The sequence below is a fragment of the Diabrotica undecimpunctata genome, chromosome 1 (assembly GCF_040954645.1).
Source record: "Diabrotica undecimpunctata isolate CICGRU chromosome 1, icDiaUnde3, whole genome shotgun sequence".
In the NCBI taxonomy this organism is placed as follows: Eukaryota; Metazoa; Arthropoda; class Insecta; order Coleoptera; family Chrysomelidae; genus Diabrotica; species Diabrotica undecimpunctata.
This window is the reverse complement of record NC_092803.1, coordinates 10334899-10359393: the sequence shown is the minus strand read 5'-3', so window position 1 is coordinate 10359393 and position 24495 is coordinate 10334899. Positions and strand designations below refer to the sequence as shown.

Genomic DNA, 24495 nt, shown 5'->3' with positions numbered 1-24495 from the left:
CTGCTAGACAAAAAGACCAATGTTGGAGTACAACAATTCAACATTGGAGACCTTACGAAAGTTAAAGACCAAGAGGAAGACCACAGAGATGAGATATGTTGATGACATTTAAAGAATAGCCGGAACAAATTGGAAATATGTTGCTCAGGAAAGAGACCGATGGAAGGACTTGGGAGAGGCCTATGTCCAAACATGGACGACAGAAGGCTAAGAAGAAGAAGAAGTTTTCTGGTTGTTTTTTATCTCCTTTTTTGAATAGTCGAATTGGTTCGCTCGTTCTCCATTTTTCCTATATTTTATTGTATTTCATAATTTTTTTAATTAATGTTGTTAATTGCTATGTTCTTGCTGCTCCACAATATTTCAGTAATTCGTTTGGTATCCCGTCTTTGCCTGCTGCTTTTCTGTTCTTTAGCTTTTTACGTATTTTATGAACTTCCTGTACATTTATATTCAGTTTTTCATTTGTGGTAATTTTCTATTCTAGCGTCGTTTGTTCTTACTCTATATAGAGCTTTTTTAGGTAGTTAATCCACGTATTCTTTTCTATGTGTTTTGGTTCTATTAGATTCTTTACCTCCGTTCTTTGACCTCTTATGAAGCGCCTTATTTCCTTTTGCAAACCTTAAAAATCATGTTCCATTTCTTTCGAAAAGCGTTCCTAGTGATATTTTTTATTTGTCTTACAATGTGTTTCATTTCTAGTTATCTCGTATGGTATGCCTCTTGTGTTTTGTTTGACATGTATTTCAGGTAAACTTTTTTCTTTCTCTACATTTTTTGTTGACTTCTGTAAAAAACCATGGAGTTCTTTGCCTTGAGAACAATTTATTTTTAATTATATTTATTTCACCCTGAACTTCCTTGGCCGAGCCGAGTCTAAGATATTAGACTTAATTTTTGCCCAACTTTTTTTGACTCCATCACTTTCTATAATATCAGATAGTAAACAAATCAAAAAATCTTTAGAAAATAGCCTAAAGAACAGGTCTACATATTTCTATTTTTAGACCAGTATGTTTCACCTAAAAGTCAATATTAACCCCATTTTCATCAATCAAACATACATACGTAGACAGCGATAAACCGGATGAACTAGCAATTATTTCTAAAGCCGCCACGGCTAGTTTTTATCAGACACATTGCAACTTACAAAATATTATCCCATGGAAAATTAAGTCCGCGTTTTCATTCGAAAAGACAAGAACTCGGACTGTAAATAAATTAATCTGTCAAGCGGCAAAATATGGTCGGCATTTATTTAAGTCTTGGCCTTAAAATATGATGCGGAAAATCTAGTGAACTAGATTAGATACACGAGATTCTAAACCAATTGTTCTTGTTAAAAAACTTTGAGTTTCGTATATATATAGATACATGAGATTTATTTTTATAGAGCAAAATAGTTATAGCCTTATGTCATTTCGCTTATATTTAGTAATTTTCTAAACAAAAATTAAAGATGGCTTTATTTTTATCAATATTATCTTGTCTGTATTTTTAAATCAAAACAAATGAAGCAAAATTGTACCATGTGACATTCACAATGCAACGGGAAACTTCTTAGAGTTTATTTAAATGATAATTACTATTTTCGTTGGGAATAAGCCACAATATAAGTTTAAAATGAGTTTATTTTTGACGTTTTAATTTTCACTTCGGAAATCGTTTTTAAAATACAAACATTCAAAACACAGTAAATCTTTCAGCTAGACATAGGTAATATACATTGAGGTAAGTGTGGCAACTGCGCTTTTTCGAGTCTATACCAATATCCCACGACACTAAGAAATAGCCTACAATTACTCTGACAAGAAATTAAAAAATGTAACTAATACATCGGTCAGCTAGCCAAGCGGGCTAGGCGGCCGATTCTCATTCGCTTCACTGTCGAATGGTTCAGTAGATGTGAGTTCGAGCCCCAGCTCGGTATACAGAAAAATATAAAAGGCTAACGCAGCAGTTTAAAATTCTAGATGAATCTGCGGCTTAGACTAGAATATGCTGGTGTCTGATCGGCCTATGGTGAAGCAGTACGTCAACTAATACATATAATACGATATTCGAATTATACAAGCTGTAAATCAAATACGCCGTTTACTAATAAGAAAATCAAAATAATATCGGTTCACAACATTTTGATAGCTCTCCGTACATTTTAATGGGTAATATGCGGTCTCACTGTAACAGCTGTAACAACAAACGAATTCACGATACGCGTTAGCAAATTAATATTTGGTCAGCAGAATTTATAATTATTCAGTGGCGTTTCATAAAGACATCTTTAAAGTATTGTATTGAAATTTGAATTTATTTGAGACATTTATTTATTACTATTTTTTTATAACTATTTATATTCTGGTTTTTTAGCGTAAACACTTAAATGGGCTGTAGAGTGAGTAACACTAAGCCGCAAACCTCTATCATTTGTAGTACTGCTTATCCATTGGTATATCCGACCTTCTTCTTCTTCTTTAAGTGCCCTGTCTGTTGCGAACGTTGGCTATCAACATGGCAATTCTGATCTTGTTTGCGGCGCTACTAAATAATTCGACCGATGTGAGCCCGAACGACTTCCGCAGATTTTGGAGCCACGAGTGTCTTCTCCTGCCTGGCCCTCGCTCACTGTCTATTTTCCCCTGGATAATCAACTTCAGTAGACGATACTTATCGTGTTTCAATATGTGGCCTAGATATTCAAGCTTTCTTTTTTTGATTGTGCTCACGATTTCTTTTTCCTTTCCGATTCTTTGAAGTACCTTTATGTTAGTGACATGTTCGGTCCAGGATATACGAAGAATGCGTCGGTACACCCACATTTCGAATGATTCTAGTTTTCTAGTGAGCGTCTTTGTCAGAGTCCAGGCCTCCATACCATATAGTAAGATCGGAAATATGTAGCAATAAACTAGGCATCGTTTTAGGGGAAGAGACAAATCCTTGCTTATGAGGAGCTTTTTCATATTGTATATCCGATACACCAGCGTAATCTAAACCAAGTAGCAGACCATTTAGTCTTAATACTGTTACGTAACCCTTTGTGTTTTCTGGTGAGGATTTGAACAATCAATTTACTAGATCATTCACAGTGAAGTCTGGGCCGCTTGTGTATCTGATCTAAGATTTTATTCTAGTCGTAAATACGCCTTTTATGTATTTTTAAAAGATTGATAAATAGCTAAATAGATAATCCTACAATAAAAAATTAATTTATATTCTGTAATTTAAAATTATCGTTATCATACCTAGCATATTTAGCACAAATAAAGTAAATCAATTCTTAACCGTCTTGGATAAAAAATATATTAGAACAATAAAAATATTTATAATAAACATTAAACTTTTTACTTACAGCTTGGTTTATAAATCATCAGAATCGGGCACCGATCCTTACTATTACAGATTTAACAACATTTTCCATTATACCATCCAGCTTCCACATTTTTTCTTCTAAAGGAGACGGCGCAATGAGAAGAAGAAGAGAAGAAGCAATCTATATTTTGTAATAGGCGCTGAACATCGCTAGTTTTAAACGTTCTCTCGGGCAACATATCGTCGGTTAAGAGTGTTAACCTGTTAACTCCAGAATGGTAAAGTTTTCAGGAGACAAAAAAAACCTGTTAATTTATCCAAAACTAATGTTGTCGAAATTTTTTTGTCACAACTATTTATTAACTATAGTATATGAGTTATTTAACTACTTTTCTTCAAATGATGTTCGTACATTTAGTTTACGGAACTAAAAAATGGAGTTGGCAGATTTTCGAAAATATATGTTGAACACCATCTGGAGTTGGCAGTAATTTTACATGAAAGATTAAGAAACGGTTTTATTTTTATTTATGTATTTACGCTAGAATATAACATAGCTTTAATACAACAATCAGTATCGTTACAAAATTTATACTAGTTGACACTACAAAAAAGCAAAACTTGTAAAATTTAAACTAAAAATTGTAATAGTTACTACATCTACCGTTATTCGTGAGGAATATTGTCATAATATTCATGGTAGTCTACCGGTAAAGTACATTTTAGTTCTTGTAAATCTGTATACTTTTTAGTTTTTATTTTTAGACGGTTTACATGCAGACTATCAAGTTCACGCCAAGAACAAGTCTCCATAGGCTTTGGTATACGCTGTGGTAGAATCTCCCATTCGTCATTAAAGCGCAGTTTAAAAAAAATTAGTCCATTTGCAGTGTACTTCAGACTGCGAATATCGGTTACCTAAAATAGAAAATATTAAATAACATGTAAAGTAAATAGTGGCGAGGATATAACTTACTTTAGGGTCTCCCTTCCTCTTGCCAGGTCTAATACTTTTAACTAATTCAACCTTTTTAAAAGATTTGAAGAACAAATGATCCAAATACTCGACTGTGTATGGTCCAGGTTTCTTCCTCGCAATTTTGGAAAAGTGTGCATAATCTGCAGGTACATTAATTATCTTATTCTTTACGCAACGCTCAATGGTAGAATGCATTGCATCTACCTCCATTTGCGTGTGCCCAACCTCTAGGCATTTCTGTATAATACTTATGTTATATATTTTTGCCAAATTCACAGCTGCGTTGGACAGTACAGCGTTACGGTTTTGATATGTACAACCATCGCTATACATAATAATTTCTGGATTTTGCTCGCTTGGATTTATAAGTGGTATTGCATAGTTTTCCATAAAATGATGAAAGCAGGAGGCAAATTCTTCGGCAGATAATCCTCCCTCACTCTCATTCCATATATAACAGTAGCCATCTTTTGTTTGTAGATTAAAAAAACAGAGGTTGTACACACATAATTTGGTCTTATAATATAAACTACTTATATTAGATTTTATTATTAGCGAATAATAAAAGCAAAAGCAGCATTCGTTAGAATGAGAACTATTTTCAACAGTCGAGACATATCATTAAAAACAAAATGCCGTCTATTGAACTGCTACATATTCACAGTTCTGCTCTACGGAATGGAAGCATGGACACTGACTGTTGCATCTATGAATCGGCTCGAAGCTTTCGAAATGTGGTGTTATAGGCGCATCTTACGTATATCCTGGGTTGACAGAGTTACTAATGTGGAGGTCCTGCGTAGAATGGGGAAAGAATGTGAAATTCTCATGACCGTCAAAACTAAAAAGTTGGAATATCTAGGACATGTCATGAGAAATCAAGAACGTTACGGGCTTCTCCAGCTGATTCTCCAAGGTAAAGTAAATGGTAAGAGAGGACCGGGAAGAAGACGCATTTCCTGGCTTCAAAATTTACGAAAGTGGTATAACACGACTACCACTGAACTGTTCCGCGCCGCAATAAACAAAGTAAAGATAGCCCTGATGATCGCCAACATCCGGAACGGATAGGCACTTTAAGAAGAAGATATTAGATTTTGGCGCCAGCAGGACTGCTTGAAGGTCCATTGCATATACATGACGTTTATTATTGAAATCATTGTGTTTTTCAATCCTTGCCTCTTTTTTTTTTAATAATATGTAAGTTGTACTCAGTTTCAGAAACATGGTTATTCTTGTAAGCAGCACATAGCCCACACTCATCCTTTTTAGGCCGGAAAAGAGACAGATTTTGTGTATTAAACATGTTATTGAACGTAAACATAGATAATGGAGCTATATTCTTTGCACGACACCAATCGTTAACGTAAAGTTTATATAGTTCTTGTTTTGAAGACCACTCTGGTAAAAGATACTTTTTGCTCGTAGAAGATCTACAATAATGTGACTCCATACACGGTAGAGAATTAAAAAAATCTGTTAATGCCGTATGTTCGCTTTCAAATGGATTTTTACGACTTCTGTTTTGTCTATAAACGTTGGGCTTTTGCTTAGATGCATAATCACTGGATTCCAATGGTAATGAAAAGTTATTTTTCCAATTTAATAATGTCCATCTGCCAATACCTGTCGTATTTACATACATTTTGCGGCATACTCTAATATCTGTGTCGTTGCTTCGAAGATAATACATTAACGATTGTTTTCGTTTAGATTTTTCTGGGGCTTTTCTATCTCTCGGTCTATTTATAGCAGTCGATTTTACAGTATTATCTACAAATACTTTTTTTTCTCCCCAGCTTAAATTCCATAAATACTTAAATATTACATTTCTCTCTTCCTCAGAAATTTTATTACACTTAAGTAATCCATTTTTTTTGGTCTTGCAACAACATCTTTCTTTTAATTCTCGGGGTGTTTTCTCCATATCATAGTTCCACTTTCCATTTATTTTCTGTCTTCCAAAATAGCTCTTACCCATTTCCCGACGACTTTTATTTTTTTCAGAATACCAGGTCTTTTTATTAACCTGAAACCTCTTTTTACGTTTTTTGCTTTTTTCTGGAACATCATAGCTGTCAGAATCCGAATGGTCAGAGTATGGTACTAAAGGCTTAATGAAATCACTGTCATCTGATATGGCATCTTCATTCCACTGATATTCAATATGTGAAACATCACCAGTTGCTGAAAAATTTTCGGGATTTTCGTTAAGGTCTATGCGTTCATCTGAGAAAATATCTTCTGGTATATCTCGAGTAAAGTCTAGATCATTGTTATTTGGTTTTTCCAATGCGACTACAATATTTCGGTCATAATAATTGAGAAGTTCAGTCAGTTCTGTATCATTATAACTTACGTTTTCTGTACTAGGTGTCTCATTGTCACTTCCAACATTTTTAACAATATATTCTTTTCCACTAGTTTGAGCAATACCATTTATCTCATCAGCTAACTTAAGGATTTTACTTGCTCTAGACATCTGCAATAGAATTAGAACAATGATTTTTACAAATTCTAAAAAAACAGTTTTTAATATTTTTGTACTTTAATATTTTTATATTATTCTCTTTGGATTTATTACATTATTAAATATCATGTTTTAACGATATCAACCCCTTTCAACTACCATGTTTCCCTCGCCTGGCCGAGAAAATAAAAAAATAGATTGCCCCCAAAATATTTCTTCTTAGGAATTTGGACACATGAAACGGTACAGCCGTATTTCTGATAAAACCACTTATACGTCATAGTTTCCTCGTAAAAACCCATTTAGTCGTAAAACAGGAATGGGATTGATGGCAAATTAGAAAGTTTAACACTAATTTCTAGAAATTTTAAAATAACTTTGAACTAATGGAATTACTTCTAACAACAATCACATTAAGAAAATCTGCTATGTACTTAGATTGTAACATAGGTAGATAAGTAAAATAAACGAATTGCTGCTAACTCTATCTTGTTCGATTTTAGCAGTTTTTAGCATGAATATAATTATTTTTCTTATCATATGTTAACTAAACAATGAAATACACTTACCTCTCTATCAAAAATACGAAGAACACAAATTTACCTTAATATTTCTTTGAAAAACTACGATTTGCTACTCACAAGCACGTGGTCACTTGTTGCCTGCATTAGTTATACTGGAGATGGCAGTGTTGCGCTATGAAAAATATCACTATGGAGAAAGCAGGATAACGTGCACTTAAAATTTTGTTATTTCTAAACTATATTGGAGTTAGAGGGTTTGTGAGATGATGTATGAAGGTATAAAGATTCAGAATCCGCTAAAATGTCATTTTAGATAAAAAACGGAGTTAGCAGGTTAACACTCTTAGCCGACGATATTCCTTCATTTGAGCCCAAATTAATTTAATTGGATTCAACTCATAATGGTAAGGTGGAAGTCTTAAAACAGTAATACCATCAAGTCTAGCCATTAAATCAACAGCATATTGACGATATCTACCACGATGCTCCTTGATTATTGTCATTAGTTCTGCTTTGACTATATCCTCTGTAAATGAAATACATTTTCTCGTAGCCAGCTTTGCATGATAGATTTTCTATCATTCATCGTTGGAATGCGTTTAGTAAGGCGGCTGTGGTTAAGATGCATTATCCAATACTATGACAAAGTTTGCAATACTGCACACGAAGCGTATCTATATCACACAGAAGATAGAAGTAATTGCAGCACAGTTACTACTGATGACATTTCTTCTCCTTCCACCAATATGCAACAACATAGTTTCTTACAAATATTAATATATTATTTTATTAATAAATATACCTAGATATAGTACGTCTTTTACTTACCAAGTGTTATCAAAAGTCTTTCTTCTGAACTAACACACTCCTCCACGCATGTCAGTATTGTGCTTTTGAATGGCAGGACAATTAACACCAATTCTTTAAATGTATTTTTAGACATTCTGTAAAATGTGTGGAATTTAGAGACATCTTCCAACAACTTTTTGGCGGCAATAAATAACCTTCTGTTGTAGTTTTTGTAGATATAAGGAAGCACCCAAAATTTTCTGTTTCTTTTTTTTTGCGGTGGCGAAAATAATTTAACAAAAGTTAGTCCTGTTCATCACTTGACATCTTTGCAACTACTGTAAAAGCATGGAAAACCTTAAAACAGAACGATCACATGCCGCTTGCAAATCGAATCGTTTGCGGATTTTAAGGCGTAAAGGAATCGTCGCTGCATGACGAAACTTATTCGCATCTATGATGATACGGTTCGTGTGCAGAATGCCTTACTATCTATACGCTAAAGAATGTTCTTGAAACACTTGAAAACAAGAACACCATTTGGCAGAAAACCAGTATAGCTGCTAATATGAGCGACAGTTACGTTCGTATTCATAGTCCGACTCCAGCGCGTCGCTGGCTGTTCACTATAACCATATCTTACCACTTATACCATATCTATTTTTCATAGTCGACCTACAGCCTGGTTGACGCAAGCGTAAAGCATCTTTCTCCGAACAGTCGCTGGCATGTCGCTGGATACGCGCCAGTCGCTTTCACAATGATCTCACACTCGAATGACGCATGCCCTGTTTAGAGATTTTCGAAGATTCGCTAGAGAAGGTATATGCATGCTCTGGCGATTCGCCCGTTAATTTAAAATACGTTTGCGATGGACAATTTACATCAATATTATGTAGTTAACCGAGAAATAAATGAACAAAACGATATATTACAAGTACCCAGAAGATATATAAGGGACATGCAAAATCCATTACACTTTTATAATGATAATGAATTTAGAAAAAGGTATAGATTTCGAAAACAAACAGTTATTGAAATAATGTTACCAGTAATATATGATGAAATGGTGAAAATTAATCGACGTGGATTACCGTTTCCACCCATTTTATGTCTTTTAGTTGCCTTGAGATTTTATGCTACTGGAATTTTTCAGGTAGGATAAATTAAAGAATATATTTTCAGAACATGATATATATATATATAGATATATATATATATATATATATATATATATATATATATATTTATATTTATATACCTATATATAATGATAGATCGTAGTATAGTTAATTTTAATTTAATTTTTAGATTGTAACTGGAGATCTTAGAGGATTTTCACAACCCACGGTTTCGAGATGCATTTTTAAAATTTCCCGCCTACTTGCTCAGCTATTACATATATAAAATTTCCTGAAGGTCTCGAAAACCAGAGAAAGAACCAAAGGCTGTTTTACGATATTGCCAATTTTCCCAAAGTAACAGGGTGTATAGACTGTACCCACATACCAATAAAAAGTCCTGAAGGGAATATCGCCGAGGTATATAGAAACAGGAAAAGATATTTTTCAATAAACGTCCAAGTAGTGGGTGGACCCAATTTAGAAATTTTCGATGTTGTAGCTCGTTGGCCTGGAAGAGAACATGATTCGATGATCTTCAATAATAGTTCAGTGAAACTCCGTTTCGAGAATGGCAGTTTAACAGGATTTCTTCTTGGAGATAGTGGCTATGCTTGTTTACCGTATTTAATGACGCCTCTTTTAAATCCTGGAATTAAACAAGAAGTAAGGTATAACAGATCTCATATTAGAACGAGAAATACCATTGAGAGATTGTTTGGATTGTGGAAAAAAAGATTTTGTTGTTTGAGTCGGGGTTTAAATAATAAATTGGAAAGAGTTCCAGAAATAATTGTGGCATGTGCAGTTCTTCACAATATTGGGATCAAAGTGAATGATGTAAATGATGAACAAGATAATGTGGAAGAAGAACTAGATGATAATGAACCTCACATACCGAATCAAGCTCAAAATATTGGACAGATTGTACGAAGAAGACTTATTGAACAACATTTTAATTGATTTCAATTTTATGTTACACCGTTTGGCGCTCTTTCACTTAGCTGTGTTGAAGTAATTAATAAATATCTACAATTCTCCCTTTTTAAAATTCCAAATTTTCCTGCTCAATACTACTCAAAACTCCATACAAACCTATTACTTTTCCCATTATAATATCAATAAATAAAAAACAAATCAAGAAAAATAAATGTATGTACGAGTAATTATAACATATGAATGTGTATAAAATAGAAAATCAAATTAGAAATTCTTAATGGGACAGCAGCTAACAATTAAAAGGTCTTTAGAAAATAAAATTTTTATTTAAACTAATATACTGAATGCAATCTATCTGTTGGTTGAATGGTATTTGCGAAAACAATATTCTATGCATAGTCCAGGTTTTTTTTTGTCACAATCAGCACACTCGTAAATTGTGTTTTTTCAAATTTTATCCATACAACATTATTCTACATCGTTTTTTGTCACATACTGGTTATATTTTAATATTGATAATGGTTTGACAACATTCCATTCTCTCTTGGTTGTGTGTTCAGTCAAAGTATTGGCAAATTCAGAAGATCCTTTTTCCCTCCTCGTAGATTCGCCACTGACTACCCAACGCTTAGCTACTCTTCATACATATTGTATTATCTTGTAAAAAAATCAAGCATTTGCAAGAAAATTGCATTTTCATATAAAAAAAACGAGTTATTTATCTCGTACTTTTTTTAAGCAAGGCGCAATATTTAATTACTTAATATTATTATTAATATTAAAAAACAATATTAAAAGCTTTAATACTATTACCAATATTAAAAACTTTAATATATTATCCATTATAATATTAATATGAATGAGTAGAAACGATTACATTTAAATTTGGCAAATTGTAACCCCAGTCGACTAGTTCACAAGTACGATTGCTGTAGATCCTTGTCATCAAATACGTCTATGTTTTCATATCGAGTAGTAAGTAACCGATCGCCCACTAGCGGTTCTCCGAAGATTGACTATGAACCAGGGGATGAAATCTCGATGAAGTGTTCGCTAACTGAAGAACCGCCGGCGACTCTTCCTGGCGACGCACTATGAATACCAAACTTAGACGCTGGCGATTTCCTGACGGCGCTCGAAATTTTGTCAATAAACCTTCAATAAAGGCTTATTGTGCATTTCTTACTGTTCTATCTTACCAAACTTTGGCGACTGTATGTCCGGCGTTAACTATAGTTTATGTTTTGGCATTGTTTTGTGTATTGAAAGTTAAGATCATGTATTGCTTTTCATAATAAATTACGTAGATTTGAGAGTTACCTATTTTCAAAGAACAATAAATGTACAATTCCAAGGAGGATGTTTTGGGCTTAAACACTGATTGCAAAAACTTTTCGCATTATTTAAATAACATTTTTGCCGATTGATTAATCATTTACCGCAATTGCCACTAAGATATTAACCAAACTATTTAATTTTCAATAATCAACAAAAATGTAATACAATGACAAGTATGAATTTTACGGTAGTACTATCTTCAAAGTCGAAGTACATATTTACTTGTTGATAACAGTTTTTAGATAACATGAATCATTTTTGAGTATGCGTGGATTTATGAAATTGATTCCGGTAAAATTCATATAATCCGGTAGGATTTCTATAATCGTAGGAAATCACGTACCTATATTCCCATAATAGTAAGGTAAGATCGGATAATTAGAAAATTCACAAAACGACAAAGGAACTGACAGAGACAGTATGATAGAATTAATTTATAATGAAATAATTAAATTCTAAATAAAAATGATGAAATAACCATTCATCTGGAATTGTATGACTTTCCAATAGGTGGTCTTGATGACAGCAGTGGGCTTAAGAAAGCGCAGTTGCCACAATTACCTCAATTTCTATAACCTATGTCCAGCTGAAAGATGTACGCACTGTATATAAAAAGGTAAAGCAAAAACTGACCGCAAGATTATTGATTTTTTAATTGTAACATCTAATAGTATCGACATTATTATTCAGTAGTACATAGTAAAACTTTTTTCTTTTCCAGTTATTAACAAAAAAGGATCTGCTAGCTAATTTCCAGAAAAAATAACAATATTAATAAGTCACCCTATATAAATTTTTAAATAAATTTGCATAATATAAAAAAATATTTATTATAAAACACATTTATCTCGGTCTGGAATTTCTATTTCATTACAAGACTCTAACAAACTATCCACATCGTCTGCTCTGGTATGAATGTCTTCAGAAACATTTTGCATTTGTTCTTTAAAGTAATATTTGGCAGCGCGAACTTCAGAAAATTTTTCTTCCAAACCTTTGAGTTCGTGGAGAAGAGCATTGGTTTGCGCTTTTGTTGTAGTCGATTTATTCTGAGAAGAAAGTTGTTTCTTCTGTTCTTCACATATTTCTGTAAGCAGCAAGTTATCTCTTTGTATCTTACTAAGCAACGTTATAACTTCTTTTGTATTATTTTCGGAGTAACATTTAGAGTTTTTTGCATATATATCTTCAAACATCTTTTCACTTTGGGTTTCTTTTTGTTTGCTTTTAAATTCTTTATCAAACTTAAGGCTTAATACTTTCCTCTTAAGTTCGTCTTGTAGCTGCTGACACTTTTTCATGGTTTTTCCTAACCTTACCTGCAGCTTTTGCTTCTTTTCTTGGTATTGGTTTTCAAGCCTAAAAGTTTCTTCTCTTTTTAGTCGTTCCAATTCTGCTTCAAATCTTTTTTTTCGTTCTTCCTTCCATATTTCCAACTCATAGATTTCACTAACAGCTATAATTTCATCAAGAATAACTGGTAAGAGAAATAGATTTTCGTAGTCGCCTTCTAGTTTATTGCCAACTTTATTTAAAGTTATATTTATACCTACTTTTGCCATCGGTGTCCTTGTTTTAGCTCTCTGAAACTCTAGTTCAAAGTCTGATGAGCTTGTTTCTAAACCTTTAAGATCCAGTGTCTTTTTATCTGAAATGTATTCTTCATTCTCGTCAGCAAGTATTAATTTGGGTTGCCAGTATCTCAGTAGCTTCCCAATATTATCAGACGTAGAAATGTAAGCCATTCTTACATAGAAATTATTTAAAACTATTTCCTTATTAGCTTCACTGTTAAGCTCGGTAAATATTGTAGTACAATTAGAGGCTTTTGGATGAAGGAATTTGAACATAATTTTCGTTTCCTTAGGAGGCGATGTCCAAACAAGATATTTTAGACTTACCAATATAACATATTTTTGAAAAATACTAAATAAAGTCGATGTGCTCAAACCTTCGCTATCCACCATGGTTTCCACTGATTTTATTATTATTGGTAAACCTATTGTTTCTACAGACCCTGCCTTTGATACAGTTGCTGGCTCCTCTGTATTATAAGGAGTTTTACAATCAAATTGGCCTTCATCCATTTTATTAATATTGGAAAATATGCTTTTAGATTTAGGTTTTTCTATAGCCTCTTCGTCATCTTTACACACTGCAGACTCCGCTTCTGGTTTCTTAAAGTCTGGATTTTCTTTAATCCAAAATTCTAAGATTATAAACGGGGATTTTTCACTGGATCCATATGGAACTATTTCATCCATACTTGGTATTTTAAAATAATGCATTTCGCTAGTTTTTTCCCAAATATTTTCAACGTTAAACTTTGCGATACCTAGTTTTTCATAACCACAGTAAAAGCTAACCAATATTGACTGAAATTTAAAGAATTCATCCAATATCTCTTTTGTCGATAGTAAGTTGACCACTATTCTCTCATTTAGACCAATCTTACCATGGATTTGATTTTGAAATGGTTTAGTTTTTATAGCTATCCCCAATATTTTAAACTTTAAGAAAAAACTACCGCTATTAGCCTGAAAAACTAGCACTTCTGGCAATAAAGCATCCAAGTTATGGACATCCATTACTTTCAAGTTGAGGGTGAATGCGATGGTCGCTAATTTCTCATCCCCAATTTGAATGTGGCCATTTTCAAAATATTTAACGGGACAATCTTTTGCCAATATTGTCTTGTCTTCGTGTAGTTGGACTTCCTCTTCTAAAATAAAGGGCATTTTTCCATTATTATCTATATTAAGTCGTTCATTAATCAAGTTATCCCTTAGAGACAATGACAGAAATAGTTCTGGGCAGCTTTTTCTTTTATCAGCCTGACATCCGATAAGTTTGTACCACTTGGGAGTCGCTGGTTGAGGTCCTAACGATTGTGGAATAATTTGGGCGCTTCTAAGACTTAGAAGAGCAAATCCTATTCGTTCTTTGCGATTTTGAAAGTCAGCAGTAATACATTCTACTCGTAGAGGTATGTTTCCACATCTGATCCTACGAAGTTCTTTCTTTTCTATTTCCCAGACCAGTTCGGTGTTGAATGGAGGGGAATCTTCTGGTGGAATGTGATCAGATTCTGTAACAAGATATTTAGTTACTAAAATATTTTAATAGAAAAGATTTTTACACATTTACATAAACATAACCAGCAAAGCAAATATCTTGACTATTTTAAAAACATTAAACAACAGACAAATTTTAATAACTTTGTTTTTTACATGAACACACGTAATAAAACTACTCAAAATTATGGCAGATAACGAGTAATTAAAGTGTGCCAAATTTCAAGCACATCGACAAAATATTTTTTAAGTTATTCAATTTGTTTATCCCGGAAAGAGATTCTTTAAACAACTAAACTTGTCCAACCAGTCACTCTAGAGGTATTTTGTAAATCACAAAAGAGTCGTTGTGGCTTCGTTTTTAATATTCATTAAAAAAGCTTTAACAAATCAGTTTGAAAAATGACTGACTTTTTAGCTTCTTGCCATTTATAATAAATTTAATATTTTTTATGTCACACGCTTGTAAGTAGGCTCAGTGAAAAGCTGGTAAAAACACACTCTGACAAAACAGAACTTACTATGACCAATAATAAGAAACAAGCCGAGATATTGCAGCGGACTGTTCTCCACTCCATATTTTCGAGGCGGTATTTTACGAGTATCATAATTTTAACGGGTTATAGCTTTTCACGTCTTCTCGGTATATGCTTTCTCTAAAATAGATCATAAAATTTAGATCTTTGGTTTTAAAAACTTTTTTATTCAATCTTGATGTTAGTAAACAATGGAAACATGGTTTAAAGAAAAAAGTGCTTATTTCCAATTGGTCTTGGAAGGTTCTTTTTTTGTGTGTTTTTCACCATCTTTTCATTAAGCCTATTAACAAGAACGTGGCATAAAAATGTCAAAGTTATTATAAATGTTTATAAGCTAAAAAGACAGCCCTTTTTCAATTTTTTTTTAAAAACACAATTATTAAAATCTTAAATTTTTGTTAAAAAACTTTCTTAAAAACTAAACCCCAAAGAATCGATTGCAATTTACAAAATACAGTGGTACCTTGACATACGAGTATAATTCGTTCCGTAATCTTGCTCGTATGTCAAATTGCTCGTATGTCAAAGTTTGTTGTAATTGTTAAGTGTTTTAAATAAGAAAAATGTATTTAAAAGAAGAAAAATTTATTTATAAGTAACAAAAAATACATACACATTATGTAGAAACATAAGATAAAGTGAAGTGCTTACGGAAGCGCTTAATTTTCGTCAGTGGTCTTCGCTTTTTTCGTCACACATTGCTCATTTTCATCTGCAGATTGTTTAAAGAAACTGTAAAAGGAGGTTTGTTTCTTCCTATCTTTTAGAATATTGCGAGAATGTGTTTCGTTTAACAACACTGATGGACGACCAGTTGTAACTTTTTCGGGGTTATATTTATCCACGAACCTCTGCAACTTTCTCCCATATTTCCAGGATCTCCTTTATATCTCTTATTGAGACAACGTCTTTTAATTCTGGCTCCTCTTTCGAAACTAATTTTTCGTTGAACCACCGTATGCTGCTGCGAATGTAGATCGTCTAATTCCTCGGTTGTCAGCTCCTGAGACTGTTCATCGACAAGTTCGTTCGCATCTCTTTCATCCACCTCCAGACCCATGGATTTTCCAAGAGAAACAATCTCATCTACCACTGACACTTTGGGTTCCAGTCCTTCGCAGGCCCTTTCGTATACAGCCTCAGGCCACAGTTTTTTCCATGCAGAGATTAAGATCCTTGTTATAACACCTATCCAGGCCTGCTCAATAATTCTTAGGCATATTACTATGTTAAAGTGGTCCTTCCATAACTCACGAAGGGTAAGATTTGTGTTCTCCGTCACCTTAAAGCAGCGCCGAAAAATGTGCTTGGTATATAAATTCTTAAAATAAGAAACCACTTGCTGATCCATGGGCTGCAAGATAGGAGTGGTGTTGGCTGGTAGGTAGAGAATCTTTATAAACATGAACTCTTGGAGTAAATAATCTTCGAGATTTGGTGGGTGAGAAGGGGCATTATCGAGGAAACGAAGGATTTGCATGAGTAGGTTGTTTTGCTGTAGATGTTTTTTAACAGAAGGGGCAAACACGCCTCCACATAACTGGCAGTTTTTCTTTTAAAACCTTATGTGACCTAAGGGCTCTGCGCCACTCGCATTAGCGCAAATTAGTAGAGTTGATCCATCTTTCATAGGTTTGTGACCTGACATTATCTTTTCCTTTGCCCTTATATAAGTCCTATTCTGCATCTTTTTCCAGAAAAGCCCTGTCTTGTCACAGTTGAAGCCTCCCTGGGGGATGTATCCTTTAGTTTGTATCAGTTTGGAAAATGTTTTGATGTAAACTTCAGCTGGTTTCACATCCAAACTTGCTGCCTCACCATGCCTGACGACAAAGTGAAGGCCGGTCCTTCCTCTAAAGTTGTCAAACCAGACCCAACTGGCTTTAAACGAGTCTTCCGATTCATCATTTGTGGAAGTGTGTGGGATCTGCTTCAGCAGATCTTCGTAAATCGCTTGTGCCTTCTCACATATGATGCTTTGTGTTAAGGTTCCTCCTTGAAGCTGCTTCTCTGTCACCAACACCGTTAGTAGTTTCTAAATCTTTTCATGGAGAGAAGTCCGGATCTAAGAAATTATTGTAACGCCCTTAGCTGGCATTATACCATTTATCACCTCCTTCCGTACAGTACATATCATTTATGTGGTACGCCCGTACATCCTCGTCAAGTCAGTTACTCGTACACCTTGCTCATGTTTTTCAATGATTTCACGTTTTAGTTCAATTAACATCATCTTCTTTTTCGGACTTAAGGTTGTAAAAATAAATGTAATATTGTAATGTACAAAAAGCACAAAACGCCAACCCAATTTATCAACAATACTTCGAAAATGAGGGAAACAAGCAAAGCAGACAGACTGAGGTCTACAATAAAAATTTACATAGTGTAAATTACACTGACATCGAGAGTTCAATATGAGTTATATGTTTTATTAGAATCCAAAATTTTGACGGATTTAAATTCCAATGACCATTTAATTTGTCGGTCCAAGTAATAGTTCCGTACAGACCCGTAAAATGATCTTTATGGCGAGGCCGTAAAGATCTATTACCAGTAAAACTACCTTTTATTTACAAAGCAAATTAGAGGTAGTCAAATAAGAGGTATGAATGTGAATAAAATCGATTCCTCGTATCTCAAATCTTGCTCTCATCTTAAAGCAAAATATCGCTCGCTCTGCGGCTCGCATCTCAAAACACTCGTATATTAGGGTGCTCGTATATCGAGGTACCACTATACCTCTAAATTTACTGTTTTGGTAAGTACAGTTATTTAAATAATGGCTCTCCGGGATAAACAAATTAAATAACTTATAAAGTATTTGGTTGATCCCTGTGGCGCACCCAGGGGGGGTTTTGGGGGTTAAAATCCCCCCAGGGCATATAAAGTAAAAAATATATAAAGAATAGTAGGAAAATGTAACTTGTCTTTCACACACAATACAAAAAATCCAAAACGCTGATTGAATAATTAAATTACCACTTTAAATATGTAGAACACAATAATTATTGTATAAATAGACAATAATTAATAATATTTTTCATTATATTTAGATATAGATACCTAATATTAGGTTTATGAAAAAGTAGACGGAACGAGTCTGTTGCGAGTAGCATGCGCTTACAGGACTGTATCTGCGCCGGCCTTGTGGACTATCACGGGTTGTGTTCCTCTGCATGTGTTAGCAGTAGAAAAGAGACATCTCTATGGGAGAAGAAAGCATTTGACAACAGCTATAAAAAAAAGAAGAAAGGAAAAAATCAATGGAAAGATGGCAAGAAAAGTGGAACAATAAGGAAGATGTTGCTCAGTGGACAAAGATGCTGATCCCGAGCCTGGGACTGGGTTGATTGTCTGTTTTCAGAAAGACAGATACAGATAAATGCCTATACTGCGAATATTCCGACATTGTTACTCACACAATGCTGAAGTGTAATAGATGTACAGTGGAGAGAAACAGAATGTATAAAGAAATAGGTATGAACCCTGTGACTGTAAGAGAGATGATCGTGAAGATCACGGTAAATACGGAGGGATGAAATAGTGTTCACAATTACATCCGAGTAGTCATTAAAAAAATAGAAGAAGAAGAAAAACACCAACCGGGCTAACGACAGAAATAAGATCTAATTACTATTTTAATGGGAAGAAGTCGCAATTGAAGGTTAAAATAAGTTTATTGACGTTTGAATTTTTGATCTTTGATCTTGCACTGATAACTTGTTTATACTCCAACAATTAATAGAAAAAAGAATAGCGGTTGGTACCGAAGTACATCTAGCCTTCATCGACCTAGAAAAGGCGTATAATACAGTTCCAAGAGTTAAATTGTGGCAAGCTTAACAACAACTCGACATTATCCATACCTTTTAGGAATAATCACAGAAGTATACACGGATAACACTACTTACCTAAAAATCGGATATAGACTATAAGAGCCAATAAACGTAACTAAAGGACTAAATTAAAACAAGGATGCAGTATGTCACTCTTACTGTTTAATTTATATATTGAGGTAGCCTCCAAAATTGTAAAAACCACTGCTAGGGAATGGGAATCCCCATAGGAAATGACGTACTGTTCTCCCTGAACTTTGCGTATGACCAAGTCATCCTAGCTCAAAATTCTTATGATCTAGAATTTATGATAAAGCGTCTATAGAGAGAATATTTAAAAAGAAGGTTACAAGTCAGCATGAAGAAAACAGAATATTTACTAAAATAGAATATTTATTAAAACGTGGAAATCAAACAAGTGGAAAAATTTAAATATTTAGGTCCACTCATTGCTAAGAACGGCTTGGAAGAAACCGAAATTAAACACGAATCAATCATGGACGTAAAATTGTAGGATGTCTGATCTCCTTATGGTGGGATCACCACATTTCCAAAAGGAACAAAAAAAGAATAGGGCAAACCATGGTTGAATCAGTTCTTTGTTATGGCTCTGAAGTATGAACAATTAATGCAGACCTGAAGAGAAGATTGTTGGCAGTTGAAATGGGTTATTTGAGAAGAAGTGCTAGAACATCAAGGCAGGAAAGGAAGACCAACGAATCTATAAGAAATAACATGAATGCTACAGAAACGGTCATTCACAGAATAGAACTCTATATAGAGAATATGTAAAATGTGGGTTACAAGTCAGCATGAAGAAAACAGAATATTTAGTTATCAACTCAGATGCAAGGTTTGAAGTGTTGATCGACGAGGACGTGGAAATCAAACAAGTGGAAAAATTTAAATATTTAAGTGCACTCATTGCTAAGAACGACTTGGGACAAACCGAAATTAAATACCGAATTAATCATTAAAAGGAACAAAAAAAATAGGGCAAACCATGGTTGAATCAGTTCTTTGTTATGGCTCTGAAGTATGGACAATTAATGCAGACCTGAAGAAAAGATTGTTAGCAGTTGAAATTGATTATTTGAGAAAAAGTGCTAGAACATCAAGGCAGGAAAGGAAGACCAACGAATATATAAGAAATAACATGAATGCTACAGAAACGGTCATTGACAGAATAGAAAGAAGAGGTTCAAAATTGTTTGGACACCTATTGAGAATGCCTGACGAACGTTGGCCCCAAAAACTTCACAAATGAAAGAAAAAAAAGAGATAGAACTTGACGCTCATGGAATGAAGGAATTAGAAGTAAGAGCGGTGGAATCAAAAGGTTTGGAGGAGGAGCATGCCTTAAACCGGCAGGATTGGCGGAGAAGAACGGGAATACGGCGATAGCCGTGTCCAAAAACTTGTATTTACAAGTTGGATTAATGTCAAACGTCAATAAACTTATTTTAACCTTCAATTGTGGCTTATTCCCATTAAAATAGTAATTACTTTAAAATACCACAAGAAAATGGTTCAGAACAATAGATAAGATTTAGATAAGAGAAGTGAGTGTTCCAAAAAGTGAGTGTCGTCAGTCTTACAGTGGCCTCCCCACCTCTTTCGGAGTACGGTACGTGCCTCCCCACCTCTTTCGGAGTACGGTACGTGCCTCCCCACCCCTTTCGGAGTACGGTACGTGCGATAGTCAACTGCGCACAAGTAAGAGAGGGTGGTTTTAGTTGGTAGGCACGATAATAGATACCTGAATCTTTGGCACTGCTATCCTTTAGTACTTTAAATTAAACTAAAATTCAAATTTTAGGGACTCAAAATAGAGGTAGCATAAAAAAATTTCAAAACCCCCCCCCTAAGACAAATTCTGGGTGCGCCACTGGTTGATCCATTTGAAAATTGTCACACTTTAATAACTCATTAACCGCCACAACATTGATTTAATACATTACATGTCATTTTACAGAAAAACAAAGTTATTAACATAAACATTAAAGTCAAGAAACAGTGTTTAAATGGAATTAGATCAGGTTTTAACATGTAGAAATCTTCGTCTTTTCGTCACACAGTTTTTTCTTGTTTTCTGATAGTTTTAGTTTTGTGACTTATGTGACCATACAAAAAATTAAAAATTTTTTTTTTTGATAATCAAATTATCTTGGAAAATACACATTATGCACATTAGGAAATCTAACAACAATTGGAGATAAAATTTTAAAATCTTTATTCACATTTTTAAATCACTTATAAGATTAAAACTTGATTATGGGTAATTTGTTTACTCTTCAGAAAAAAAGTATTTTCTTAATTTGAAATTATACAAAACACAACATTAAGAGTACCTACAGGAGCTTTTTGTAGCAGCCCGATCCAAAGTCTACAATGTTTGATTGGTTAACCACCTTTAAAGTCAGAATAATGTATCTTTCGTTAGCTTACGTTTCAAGCATTGAAGCGGTAAAGTCGCATCCCTATCTTTATCATATTAAAAACAATTGGACAGATCCTCCATTCTGGGAGAGTTTCGAAGGTACTTATCGTCTTATAGTATCCAATTTCCAAAATTCTTAGATACGTCAACTAAAACTCTACCTTCATGGTCTAATGATCTAACTCTCACTAAATACAATAAATTTTGCACCTCTTATGTAATTATAAAATAATTGTTCCCAAACACACTTTCCTATTTTCCAATTGTTATCACATTTATATACAGATTCATCCAAAATCCACTAATGGTGTAGGATCAGCCGTTGTTACTCCAAGTACTATATTAGTATTTAAATTACCATCAATTAGAAGCATCCTGGTTGTAAAATTATAAGCAATTCCACAGGCGTTAAGCGATATCAACATCTCAAAGCTGTGATAATTACTGATTCCCTTAGTTTATTACTTACAATCAAATAGCTGTATATAAATAATTTCATGGAATATATAATTCAACAAAACTAACATCATCCAAACCAAGCAAATCAGCAAGTTCGTTTTATTTGAGTCCTCTCATATTATTATGCAAGGCAATAAAAAAACCTGTGCATCATGCACGTGAAGCAATGCAAAGTGCATCGTCGGTGTTAGTAAATACAGTGTCGTGATGCGATTTCAAGTGTTTCATTAAACAATAAGTGCTAAGTGTATGGGAAATTGAATAGCCTCCGTTATAATCGTTTGTATGCACTATTAAAACTACAATAAATTCATGATGTAAAACAAGCATTAATCGTCAGTTATACGTTAACTGACTGTTGCAAAGGGAACGAAAAATAAAGAAGACATATTAAGTGTTGGAACAAAACTGATAATGGAAAAGAGACGCACATTTCTAAGCAAAGGAAAGCGAAATACCAATGGTTTCAAAGAATTGAATAAACAAATAAAGAAGGGAAGAAAGGATTATTTAAGGATCCACAATGAAAATAAGGTAGAAAAAATAATAGAAAAGAACCGAGGCCTGAAATGCTTGATTGAAATGAAAGTTTGACAATACTTCTCGTCAAAAAGGGAGACAGGGAAGATCTGAAGAACTATAGGCCAATCTTCCTGCTGTCCCAAATATGTAAACTGTTTATGAGAGTAATAACTAACAGGTTAACGTCGAAGCTCGATAGCTATCAATCGGTAGAGCAGGTAGGATTCCGAAAAGGTTACAGTACAGCGGATCATATTCTTACAGTCAGAACGCTAACAGAGAAAGTCAATGAATATCACTTGAACTTATACATTGGCTTCATTGATTATGAAAAGGCATTCGACTAAATAGAACTTTAAGCAATAGAGAGAGCTATGAACAACTGCAGGATAGACTCCCGATCCAGAATGCTCTTACATAATAATTACAAGAAAGCTACAATGAAAATACAAATGGATGCGAAAACCAAAGCTATACCAATCAACAGAGGAGTTCGCCAGGGAGATGTTATCTCACCAAAGCTATTCACACTTGGACTGGAAGACGTGTTGAAAGACATTAACTGGGCAGATAAAGGAATAAATGTTAATGGAAGAAAACTGAGCCATTTGAGATACGCTGATGACATTGTAATATTCGGTACAAGTTTCGAAGAACTACAAACCATGATGACGTAACTATTTCAAGCTTCGGAAAAAGTAGGTCTTAAGATGAACTTGGAAAAAACAAAAATAATGACAAATACACCGAACATTAGAAAGATACGAACGACATAAATTTAGAAACAGTAAGCCAATACATCTACCTGGGAAAGATAATGAAAGTTAACAAAGAAAATCAAACTGCCGAAATTACCAGAAGAATAAGTTTAGCGTGGGCAGAATTTGGAAAACTGAGTTGGATCTTAAAAAGCACTAAAATAGAACAATATTTGAAAACCAGAATTTATGATCAGTGTATCCTCCCTATACTCACGTATGGCTCACAGACGTTCACACTCACCATGTCTAATATGGATAAAATAGTAAAGGCACAAAGAGCGATGGAAATATCAATGCTCGGGGTGAGACTTATAGACAAAAAAACAAACAAATGGATTAAAAGTCAAACCAAAGTAAAAGACGCAGGAGAACATGCTGCCAAATTAAAATAAAGCTTCGCAGGATACAATGCCCGACTGAAGGATAAAAGATTGAATCACGAAATACAACAATGGAGACCATGGTTAGGAAAGAGAAGCAGAGGAAGACCACAAATGAGATAGGCTGATGACATTAAGAAGATCAGAGGACACAACTGGAAGCAAGTGGCGCAAAATAGAAAATACTGTATTGATTTGGGGGAGGCCTATGTCCAAAATTGGATTACATAAGGCTGAAGAAGAAAAAGAATACGTTAAAGTCGCTCGTTTGCATATAAATGATAGCAGACTAAATTATGGTCACCTTATCTCTAAATAAAATCTAGAGTAATAAAAAATAGTATATCTGGAGCACATATTATGGTAGATTGTCCTAAATACATTACCCAAAGACAAAAACACTCAATACCTAACAATAAATAATACGTTGTTGGACCTAATTGGAATTTTAAAAACTTGTGTAACTATCTAAAGGACATTAATGTCCGCAAACAATTATAAATAAGCTTTATGTTTCATAGATCTAAGTATTGTAAAAAAACTTTAGCTTTTAATTAACGTACAAACGAAATTAAAGAACTGAAAAGGATTAGGAAGAAATGTACAACAATTTAAAACACAGACATAAAAATATATCACAGTGTGAATTTGGAAAGAGATAATATTGTGTTTTGTTGAAGTAAATGAGTCAGTAGATGTTTTTTTACATTATTTGAAGTTAAGAAAAAAATTTTACCTATATTCTATTAAAATATGTAGTCCCTTATTATCTAAACATCTATCTAAGTAAACAGTTACTTACCAAGTATTCTGTTATTAAAATTCCCTGTAATATACACCTTGTTTTTTAAAAAATCCATTCCTCTTCCACTTTCTACAGAGAGAACAACATTTACATATTTTCCACTTAGCTGATTCATTGCGTTTTGGTATAAAAAAATACAAAATATGTCAAAAATCGGGTAATAGAAAAGGAAATGTCATAATATTGTCACGATGTCACGATCTTAGT

General features: G+C 33.8%; 2 protein-coding genes across 2 annotated transcripts in view; one reads left to right on the top strand and one right to left on the bottom strand.

Moving 5' to 3' along the window:
* The window catches only part of LOC140444602 (monocarboxylate transporter 2-like), a 798852-nt gene that overhangs the window by 749841 nt on the left and 24516 nt on the right, over positions 1–24495 (top strand). The gene's annotated exons all lie outside the window — the stretch shown is intronic.
* LOC140444598 (uncharacterized) lies at positions 12287–24486 on the bottom strand. Its single transcript, XM_072536360.1, has 2 exons — positions 24286–24486; positions 12287–14560 (listed from the first exon to the last, which is right to left on the bottom strand). Exons 1-2 carry the CDS (start codon positions 24401–24403, stop codon positions 12303–12305), a joined length of 2376 nt encoding a protein of 791 aa, XP_072392461.1. The 5' UTR covers positions 24404–24486; the 3' UTR covers positions 12287–12302.